This window comes from Rhinoraja longicauda, chromosome 16 (genome assembly GCF_053455715.1).
Source record: "Rhinoraja longicauda isolate Sanriku21f chromosome 16, sRhiLon1.1, whole genome shotgun sequence".
In the NCBI taxonomy this organism is placed as follows: Eukaryota; Metazoa; Chordata; class Chondrichthyes; order Rajiformes; family Arhynchobatidae; genus Rhinoraja; species Rhinoraja longicauda.
The window spans coordinates 44,384,867-44,396,308 of NC_135968.1; the positions used below are offsets into that span (position 1 = coordinate 44,384,867).

Consider the following 11,442-nt stretch of genomic DNA (forward strand, 5'->3'; position numbering starts at 1 on the left):
GATTTAATCATCAAATTGATTCCGGAATTGGTGAGGTTAAGCAGATTGCACCTGTATTCTCCTGGGAGCTGAAAAATGAGGGATTATTGCAACAAGGTATGCAGAATTCTTATATGGATTGACAGGGTAGATCCAGGAATGAAGTTTCCATTGGCTGGGGAACCCAGAATCTTTAATCTCAAATTTAGGGGTCAGCCATTTAGGACTGAGATGCGGACACAATTGTTCACCAAATAGGATAAAGAATCTTTAGAATTTTCTACCCAGGCTGTTGAGGCTTAGTCACTAAGCATATACCTGGGGGGGGGGGGGAGGGGGGGTTTGGGTGGTCCATGCAAGGGGGGGGGAAGAAAAGATCCCCTGGATATTAGATTAATTAGAGGGTTTTTAAATATATAAATTATTCAAGGGGCTGTGAGCTTTGCAGGCTAAGTTAGCATTTAATTGTCTATCCCCAATTGTCCTTGATTAGGTTGTGGTGAGCTGCCTTCTTGAACTACTGCAGTGCTGGAGGTGTGGGAATAGCCACTATGCTACCAGGAAGTGTTTTCCATGATTTAGACCCTGTGACAGTGAAGGAACAGCGACATATTCCAAGTCAGAAAATGTAGTGATTGCAGGAAAATGGAGCTACGGTAAAAGATCAACCATGAATTTTGTGAATGACAGGGCAGGCACACTGGCAGGGAATGACCCACTCCCACATTTATTCCTCACTGTTATAGGTCTGTGATTCTCAGTTAATATTAACCTAATCCGATGTTGAAAAAGAGGATAGCATAACTAAACTCACCACTCATGGACTGGGGATGTTCAAGTTAACAGGACTATTCATTATTCCAGTAACACCAGTAAGAATGCACCAATGTTTGAGGTTCAAGTGAGGTAGAATCTGATTGGGTGCCATTCTCTCATTTTAAAGCATTCTTGCAACTAATGTCTGGGTTGCTTTGTATTTCTGCCCATGGAGCTCAAACCCACGGCAATCAATATAGCTAACATGGATTGTAATAAAATACCAAATAGACTACAGTTATTGGTACTGCTCATTTCAGCCTCAAAGTGGAAAAATATGTTTAGCCCTCATCGAAACTCAATGTCCAACATAACTAAGAAAAAATATGCTTTAAACATCCATGATCAGTGAATGTTTCAAACCACAAGGAAATAAGATGAACAAATACAGAATAAGTTAGGTCTTAGCTCAGAATGGAAAAGCGATTAAACAAGAAAAGGAATGAGAACCAAAGGCTCAACAGTGTAAATAAATGAAATAAAGAATCAAAAGTCTAGAGCAAACTTAAATAACAGAACTTCTGACCAAAATCTACTGGACAAGGAGTAATTGTTTGAGTTATGATGCTTCGGAGGAGTGGATTGGAACTAAGAACAAGGAATGTAGCACAGAATTTGATGAGTGACCTGAACCTCGTGATCAAATAGATTGAACAGAGGCTTTCAGTACAACATTTACCCAATCTTGCATTTTGTCTCTCAAGGTAAGACTCTTCAGCATTTTTTCATAAGGTAAATAATGTCAATTTTTGCTCTTTTTTTTTTTTTAAACATCCCATCGCTATCTTTTGCTTTATGCCATGATTCTTCCCCCTTCCCTGCACCTGTCTTCAGACTAACGATCATTTTCCTGCTCTCTCCCTACTTTTCCCTGCCTTAAAACTTACAACAATGGTAACAAATACCAGTTTGGATAAAAAAAGAATTAACTTGAAACGTTAACAGTTTCCCTGAAGAGATGCCGCTTAATCTGCCAGACTATCCTAGATATCTTTGCTTTGTTCCAATTACTAACATCCATGGACATATGGCTTGTACAGAAGTGAAAATTAATATTATCCTCAGTATTAAGTATTTCTAAGCAGTTTACACTAGGGCAAACTTCCCAAACCAACATTAGTACGCCAGTTAGAATTAAGATGCCAAAATAAAGTAACTTCAGAAAACTCTCTGCATCAGTCAAACAAAGCACATTAGCACCCAGATGCTCAATGAACTGACATGGCAAAGAGAGCGGTCTCAGTGTAAACTTGGCTGACGTGGCAAGCATTTACTGCACATTACGTAAATACTGTCAGTCATGAATAGCTTTGAGTTTAAAAAGTAATGCAGTAAAGAATAATTATTTCCCATGGTCTCAATAATGCAACACCAGATTCAGATTACATTATTTTTTTAAAACGAAAAGTGGTGCAAATACCCAATAAGCCCTGCAACATTAGGAGAAGGAAAAGGTTAAAGCTTCAAGTCTGGACTCTTCGACAGAATTATAGACAATAGACAATAGACGTAGGAGTATGCCATTCGGCACTTCGAGCCAGCACCGCCATTCAATGTGATCATGGCTGATCAACTGGGTAAGAGAGAAAAATAAGTTAATTTTCAGTGGGAGATAAAGTGTATTTGCCTATGTGTGGTGGGTAGAAGGGGGTGCTAAGAGTAGAACTAGGGACATATCTCCAGTTGATTAATTCCAAACGGCTTAGTGGGGGGAGTGGGGGTTCTCTATTAATAGCACATTTAGCTTCTTTCTTTGTTCAAATGTGTTTTAAGTGAAGAACCTATGGGGCATGGCCAGCCGTCTACACAATGTAAATTAATTTTTTTTTAAATGAACCCCAATCATGATAAGTAGAAATAGCTAGTTCTGATATAAAGAAAAAGAAAAAAAATAACCAAAAAATAAAACACCCGGAGGAACTCAGCAGGTCTGGCAGCATCCTTGGAGAGTAAAGGGACAGCCAAAGTTTCAGATAAGGATGTTGTCAGTCCATTTCCCTCCATGGACAACAAAAAAGCTACTCAATATTGGAGAATTTGGTATTGTCCAGGAGGCTGAAATGCACTCCAATGGAAATGTGTTGTTCCTCAAGCTTACACACGGCCTCATTATTAACAATGCCAATAGTCAAGGGACAAGTCAAGAGTGTTTTATTGTCATATATGTGGAAGAATTAAATTCTTACTTGCAGCAGACAGAGCAGCACAACAGATATGTAAAAATCAGGACAGGCAGCATCTCTGGAGAGGAATGGGTGACGTTTTGAGTCGAGATCCTTCTTCAGACTGAAATCTGCAGATCAGTCTGAAGAAAGGTCTCGACACGAAACATCACTCATTCCTTCTCTCCAAAGATGCTGCCTGTCCCGCTGAATTACTCCAGCATTTTGTGTATACCTTTGATTTAAACCAGCATCTGCAGTTCTTTCCCACAGATATGTAAACATAGTATTCTGCAAAACCCATAATAAACAAAGTTCAGTAGATACATACACACACGGATTTACACACATATATATATACACACACATATTAAAAACATGCAATAGTAGAACAAAGATGAAAATAATGCCCTTATTAAAGTATTTGCCGTTCAGAGCTTATTTGGAGGTTGTGGTGTTTAATAGCCTGATGGTTGTAGGGAAGAAGCTGCTCCTGAATCTGGATGTTAGTTTTCAGGCTCCCAACCTTCTTCCCAATGGCAGGAGCGAAATGAGAGTGTGGCCAGGGTGGTGTGGGTCTGAGTGGAGGGCAGTTTACTTAAAAGTCATAGTGCGAGTGGGATGGTGAATTAAAACATTTCTCTCTTTCCCAATTCTGACAAAGGGTCCTGGACCTGAAACAGTAGCTGCTTCTCCTTCCACAGATGTTGCCTGATCTGTTGAGTTATCCCAGTAATTTCTGTTTCAAATTTAATGTACCTGCAGTTTTGATTTCTTGCACAATTTCTTAATCTTTATTCAGACCACAATTCAGTTATTTACTCTGTTCAAGTTTAGTATTAGCACAGAGCCAAAATAGTTTCATCCCAAAGCTACTGCAAAATTGCACATTATTATCAGTACTAATATTTTTATCAACTCCAATGCCAAGTCTAAACCGATTATTAATTCAGTGAGCAGGGCAAGCAAAAAGAACCATCCAATAGAAAAAATATTTATTTTCTTCCACCAATCAAAGATAAATGCAATGACAAAGATATCACACATTTGCTTCTAATTTATACAAATTAAACCCCATTCACAAGGCCAGTGTAGATCGTTGAGTATGGAAGCTGGTGGCTAAATTAAAACAGCTCAGCTGTTGTTGTGGGGTTTTTTTTGCCACACTCTTATGAATCTGGGGACGAAGGACGAAAATCCCCAACAAAGTTCAGCATAAAAACCTAAAGATAACAAAAGTATGAATTTGTTTTATTTCATCATTACTTGCACAACTCGTACAGAATGTACAAGGCAGATAATCAATTAAATATCACACTTATAAAAAGTTATGCAGAAGATTAATTGAGCAAACTAATTCGCCCAATTGAACAATCAATTTAAATGAGAACAGGGGGCTCATGTTGTCGATCTCCCCGTGGTGAGCCCTGTCAACTGACCCCAGCCAGGCGAACGACAACAAACAGAGACAGCAGAAGCAGCTTCATAACTTCTGTTGCCTCAAACGCAAAAAGAAGAAACATATTAAAACAACATCGAAGGTATTTATTCACAAAATGCTGGAGTAACTCAGCAGGTCAGGCAGCATCTCAGGAGAGAAGGAATGGGTGACGTTTCAGGTCGAGACCCTTCTTCAGGCTGATTATTAAAACAACATGATACGGTAAACAAGTTTTTATCACAGAAAGCATGCAGCAGTACTATTAATTAGCCTTGCGAAAGACTGTCAGATGTAACGGGTCTTTAAATGCCCTTTTCTGCAAACTGCATCCTGTTTCACCTCCATAAGCCACGTTTCATTGAACCCTGTCACTGATGAAGTAAAAGCAAAACCACTCGAGAGAAGACGACTCGATGATTGTAAACTACCATTCCTTGTTTGCATCGCTCACTTTAATATACACCCGACACGAGTTTCCTGTTGTGTGCACTTTCACACTTTGAATATATTGGAAACGCAAGAAAACGTAGAGTTACAAGAACAAAGACGTTCTTGGAAAGGTTTGTACTCTTATATGGTTCAGAGTACACAAACTTCTGAAAGTCTCCCGTTCCCGAGGGAACAGTCACTCTTTGCCGTTCAAACCTGTTACTTGTTCAGTTTAGATTCATTTTCCTAAGACTTTATTTTCAGCTGCAACCACCCGGCGACCGGCCGCTTCCACGCCGGTATAAGACCCCACAAAGAATGGCTATTCCCTGTCGACGGCGCCGGGCCGGCCTGCCTGCCTGCCTGGGTCGAGCCAAGGGAACCGGCCGCACAGCGCTGCCGAGTCATTCCACACATATTCGACCCGATGAATGACCTTCACTCCTCGACTCGCCGCCACACGGTGAACGCAGGCCTCCAAACGCCTTTCGACCTGCTGCTGTCACTGATGTCTGTGTGTCAGGCAAGGCGCTGAATTGCGGGAGGGTCCGGTTTGGACGGCCATCCGTCCCCCTCCCCACCCTCCCAGCGCCATATAGTCCTCGCACAAGCCGGCCAGGGCCCGGCTGCAGCGCCCCCTCCCCCCCCCCCCCCCCCGGCCCGCACTTACCATCGAGGCCGGCGGAAGAGCTGCAGGAAAGGCCGGCTTAACTGCATGTCGTCTGTCGGTCCGCCCGCCCGCTCACTCACTCACTCGGCAGCCCGTGTGATCAGAACAGGGGTTGGGGGGGGGGGAAAAGGCACCGACCGTCACGGCAATCTTTACTCACTTCAACCCGCCGGGCAAACGTCCTTCCACACCGGGTGGTGGTGCTGCTGTTGCTGAGGAGCGGCCTCTCCGTCTGCGGCCGCCGCCAACGAACGAGCGAGCGAGCGAGCGCGCGCGCGCGCGCGGCTCCAACGGCTGCCTGAGCTGAGGCGCCCTGCCTGGTCTCGCGGCTCGCCTCGGCTCGGGCCGGGTGGAGTGGGAGAGGGATGGGAGAAGGTTCGGGCTCGGCTCGGGCCGGGATAAGGTGTGTTCGGGTTGAGTTCGGGCTCGGCCTCCACCCGCTGATGTTAAACTCAAAGCCGGCCTGAAGGAGATTTACACCATCGTGCGTGACATCACAATCCCTCTGACACCGCACGTGCTGATGTCATCTCCATGGAAGCTTTGTTCCGTTCCCAGGGAGCAGGCGGTTGCCGCCATTAAAACATGGACTCCCCTCCCCTCCCCTCTCCTCTCTTTCCCCCCTCTCCTCTCTTTCCCCCCTCTCTTCTCCCCCCTCCCCTCTCTTCTCCCTCCCCTTTCATCTTCTTCCCCTCTCATCTTCTTCCCCTCTCTTCTCCTCCCCTCTCTTCTCCTCCCCTCCCCTCTCTTCTCCCCCCTTCGTTCCCTCTCTTCTTCGCCCCCTTCCCTCTCTTCTTTTGCTCCCCCTTCTCTTCTCACCTCTTCTCCCCCACCCCTCTCTTCTTCCCCTCCACCCATTCTTCTTCCCCTCTTCTCTCCCTCCCCTCTCTTCTGCTCCCCTCTCTTCTGCTCCCCTCCCCTCTCTTCTCCACCTCCCCTTCCCCTCTCTTCTCCTCCCCTCTCTTCTCCTCCCCTCCCCTCTCTTCTCCCCCCTTCTTTCCCTCTCTTCTTCGCCCCCTTCCCTCTCTTCTTTTGCTCCCCCTTCTCTTCTCACCTCTTCTCCCCCACCCCTCTCTTCTTCCCCTCCACCCATTCTTCTTCCCTTCTTCTCTCCCTCCCCTCTCTTCTGCTCCCCTCTCTTCTGCTCCCCTCCCCTCTCTTCTCCACCTCCCCTTCCCCTCTCTTCTCCCCCACTCTTTACTCCTCCCCCTCTTCTCTCCTCCTCCAAAGGTGGCTGATGGGGACCATGTCTGATAATGATCACATGCAAAATCTGAAGCAGGATCTCGATCCGAAACGTCCACCCATTTCTTCTCTCCAGAGATGCTGCTTGTCCTGCTGAGTTACTCCAGCATTTTGTGTCTATCTCCGGTATAATTTTACATTTGAGTCAAAACTGGTATCTTATCTCCTCAAAATCCTTGCCTTGGGCAATTCCCTGGAGAAGGGCACGGTCAAGGAAGGACTGTGGGAACATATTGTTCCAGAATGGATTGAAGGGTGACAGGCACAGGTGAGATCTGGGGAGAAGGATCATCATCTACAATTTCAGGATCTCTGGTCTATGGGGATGGTAAGCAATGCAGTCAATGGTTGTTCACCATCCTCTCCTGCAAAACAGGAGAGTCAATAAAACAGTGATCACCAGGCAGCATCTGTGGAGGGAATAGAAAGATGATGTTTCAGGTCAGGACTCTTCAGAAGTGTTAGGGAGATGCAAGACGACAGATGCTTCAAACTGCAGCAACAAACAATCTGTAGGAGGAACTTAGCGGGTCAGGCTGCATCTGTGAAAGGAAATTGGCAGTTCCATTTGGTGTTGGGAGTTCACAAATTCACAAGTTAGAGGAGTAGAATTAGGCCATTTGGCCCATCGAGTCTACTCCGGCATTCAATCATGGCTGATCTAATCCTATTTCTCTGCCTTCTCCCCATAACCCTTGACACCCGTTCTAATCAAAGATTTGTCTATCTCTGCCTTAAAAATATCAACTGACTTGGCCTCCAAAGCCCTCTGACAGATCCACAGATTAACTACCCTCTGACTAAAGAAGTTCCTCCACACCTCCTTTCTAAAAGAGCGCCCCTTAACTCTGAGGTTATGACCTCTGGTCCTAGACTCTCCCACCAGTGGAAACATCCTATCCACATTCACTCTGTCTTTCATTATTCTGTAAGTTTCAATCAGGTCCCCTCAACCTTCCAAACTTCAGCGAGTAGAGGCCCAGTGCTGTCAAACACTCATCATATGCCAACCCACTCATTCCTGAAATCATTCTGGTATACCTCCTCTGGACCCTCTCCAGGGCCAGCACATCCTTCCTCAGATTCCCAAATTTGCGACCTGACCAGCACCTAATAGAGCCTCAGCGTTACATCTCTGTTTTTGAGAATTGGCGGCCTGACCAGCACTCCCAAGTCTCTTTGCACCTCCGATTTCTGGATTCTCTCTCAATAGACAATAGACAATAGGTGCAGGAGTAGGCCATTCAGCCCTTCGAGCCAGCACCGCCATTCAATGCGATCATGGCTGATCACTCTCAATCAGTACCCCGTTCCTGCCTTCTCCCCATACCCCCTCACTCCGCTATCCTTAAGAGCTCTATCCAGCTCTCTCTTGAAAGCATCCAACGAACTGGCCTCCACTGCCTTCTGAGGCAGAGAATTCCACACCTTCACCACTCTCTGACTGAAAAAGTTCTTCCTCATCTCCGTTCTAGATGGCCTACCCCTTATTCTTAAACTGTGGCCCCTTGTTCTGGACTCCCCCAACATTGGGAACATGTTTCCTGCCTCTAATGTGTCCAATCCCCTAATTATCTTATATGTTTCAATAAGATCCCCCTCATCCTTCTAAATTCCAGTGTATACAAGCCCAATCGCTCCAGCCTTTCAACATACGACAGTCCCGCCATTCCGGGAATTAACCTAGTGAACCTACGCTGCACGCCCTCCATAGCAAGAATATCCTTCCTCAAATTTGGAGACCAAAACTGCACACAGTACTCCAGGTGCGGTCTCACCAGGGCCCGGTACAACTGTAGAAGGACCTCTTTGCTCCTATACTCAACTCCTCTTGTTACGAAGGCCAACATTCCATTGGCTTTCTTCACTGCCTGCTGTACCTGCATGCTTCCTTTCATTGACTGATGCACTAGGACACCCAGATCTCGTTGAACTCCCCCTCCTCCTAACTTGACACCATTCAGATAATAATCTGCCTTTCTATTCTTACTTCCAAAGTGAATAACCTCACACTTATCTACATTAAACTGCATCTGCCATGTATCCGCCCACTCACACAACCTGTCCAAGTCATCCATTTAGAAAATAATCTACACCTTTATTGTTATTACCAAAATGCCTGACTCCGCACTTTGCTATACTGAATTTCATCTGCCACTTCTCTGCCCTCTCTCCTAACCTGTCCAAGTCCTTACTTTCCCCACACTGTCTGCCCCTCCATCATCTGCAAACTTGGCCACAAAGCCTTCAAACCCTTTATCCAACTCATTAACATACAATGTGAAGAGAAGTGGCCCCAGCACCAACCCATGCGGAACTCCACAGGTCACTGATTGCCAACCTGAAAAAGTGCCTTTTATTGCAAACCTTTGTCTTCTGCCATCCAGCCAACCCGCCATCCATGCTAGTATCTTCCCTTCAATACTATGGGCTTTCATCTTCCCCACCAGCCAAGTGTACGGCATCTTATCGAAGGCCTTCTGAAAATCTAGGTAAACAACATCTGCAGTCACCCCTCTGTCCTGCTATTAACTTACTCAAAGAACTCCAGCATTTTCGTCAGGCAAGATCTTCCCTTCACAAAACCATGCTGACTTCGGCCTATTTTATTGTGAACTTGTAAGTGCTGCGTGACCTCATCCTTTATAATCAACTCTAAAATCTTACCAACCACCAAAGTCAGGATAACCGGCCTATAGTTTCCACTCTTCTGCTTTGCTACCTTCTTGTAAAGCGAGCCTTCTTCTGGACTGAACGAGTAGGGGAGGAGATGTTAGTATGTTACAATACAATACAATATATCTTTATTGTCATTGTACAGGGGAATGCGCCTCCCATACGATGCAATAAATTAATTAGCTAGTCAGTATTAATTTAAACAACCCAATGAAACAAATTAGAACAGTTTTAAAACAGAATAAAGTGCATGTAGATCTGTGCCAGTTCACTGTGCGATGTGACCATCCGACTCAGCAGGACCGGTTCATAGCAGCTATGGCCCTGGGGATGAAGCTGTTCCTGACTCTGGCGTAGAAGGCCTTGTATCGTCTGCCCGATGGTAGAAGTTCGAACAGACTGTTGCAGGGGTGTGAAGAGTCTTTGTGGATGCAGGTGGCTTTTCTGAGGCATCGTGTGTTGTAGATGCCCTCCAAGGCTGGGAGCTGTGTTCCGATGGTCCTCTGAGCTCTATGGATTACTCGCTGAAGAGCTTTCCTCTTTGCCTCCGTGCAGCTGAGATACCACACAGGATGCCATGTGTTAGGATGCTCTCTATGGTGCAGCGGTAGAAGGTCGTCAGCAGCTGTTGGGGTAAACCAGACTTTTTCAGTGTTCTTAGGTAGAACAGTCGTTGCTGTGCCTTCTTGACCAGCGCAGCAGTGTCATTGGACCATGTTAGGTCCTCCGAAATGTGAGTGCCCAGAAACTTGAAGCTGGACACTCTCTCCACACTGGCCCCGTTGATAAAGATCGGGGCGTATTCCCCGTTGTATGACCTACGGAAGTTGATGATCAGCTCCTTGGTCTTGGTGGTATTTAGGGATAGGTTGTTATCGGAGCACCAGTTCGCCAGGTTCTGCACCTCCGCTCTGTATTTTCTTTCATCACCGTTGGTGATCAGCCCGATCATCGTCGTGTCGTCTGCAAACTTGACAATGGTGTTGGTGTCAAATGAGGAACACAGTCGTGTGTGAATAGGGAGTAGAGAATGGGGCTCAGAACACAGCCCTGTGGTGTACCGGTACTCAGGGTGATAGTGGAGGACAGGTGTGGGCCCATTCTCACTGCCTGCGGTCGCTCCTGCAGGAAGTCCAGGATCCAGTCGCATAATGACGAGCTGAGGCCTAGCTGGCGGAGTTTGGTGATGAGCTTGGTGGGGATGACCGTGTTGAAGGCAGAACTGTAGTCAATGAATAGCATCCTCACGTACGTGCCCTGTCTCTCCGGGTGAGTCAGGACAGTGTGAAGAGACAGAGAGATGGCGTCCTCTGTGGATCTGTTTACCCTGTATGCAAATTGATGCGAGTCCAGTGAGTCAGGGATGCTGGATTTGATGTGTGAGAGGACCTGCCTTTCAAAGCACGTCATGATTATAGGAGTTGGGGCAACTGGACGGTAGTCGTTCAGATTGGTGATCTTTGCTTTTTTCGGCACCGGAACTGTGGTAGCCGACTTCAGGCTCTTAGGGACCGTAGCCAGAGATAACGACAGGTTAAAGATCCTGGTGAATACCTCAGCCAACTGTTCAGCACAGTCCCTAAGTACCCTTCCTTGAACTCCATCCGGGCCTGCAGCCTTGCGTGGGTTGACCCTTCGCAGTGCGCGTTGTACTTCCTGTGTGCTCAGTTGCAAGACCAGTCCCTCCGCCTTGGCTGGGTTTCTTTCACTCAAGGTGGTGTTGCCAGTTTCAAAGTGGGCAAAGGTGTTTAGTTCGTTGGTTAGTGTGACATCGCTGTGGGGGCAGGCAGGGCTGCTCTTGTAGCCAGTGATGTCCCTGCCACATGCTTCTGGTGTCCGTGGTATTGAAGTGGTCTTCCACCTGTTGCCTGTGGGTGTCTTTGGCCCTTTTTATACCTTTGTTCAGGTTTGACCTGGCAACACTGTATGCTGAAGTGTCACCAGACTTAAAGGTATTGTTGCGTGCCCTCAACAGGTTCTGTACCTCCTCATTCATCCAGGGTTTCCGGTTTGGGAACATCTTT

General features: G+C 46.3%; 1 protein-coding gene across 3 annotated transcripts in view; it reads right to left on the reverse strand.

Annotated features, from left to right (window-relative positions):
- Positions 1-5,970, reverse strand: part of ide (insulin-degrading enzyme) — a 95,264-nt gene extending 89,294 nt beyond the window's left edge. Inside the window, exon 1 of one of the 3 annotated variants that reach the window (XM_078413721.1) lies at positions 5,658-5,970. Coding sequence is in view for 1 of the 3 variants with exons in the window: in XM_078413719.1 (XP_078269845.1) it covers positions 5,498-5,544 (47 nt within the window). In the remaining 2 variants the exon portion in view is untranslated. Of the gene's footprint in view, positions 1-5,263; positions 5,365-5,497; positions 5,604-5,657 lie in introns of those variants that run through there. The other 2 variants (XM_078413719.1, XM_078413720.1) reach the window with 2 other exon arrangements.
- Between the last annotated feature and the right edge of the window lie 5,472 nt (positions 5,971-11,442).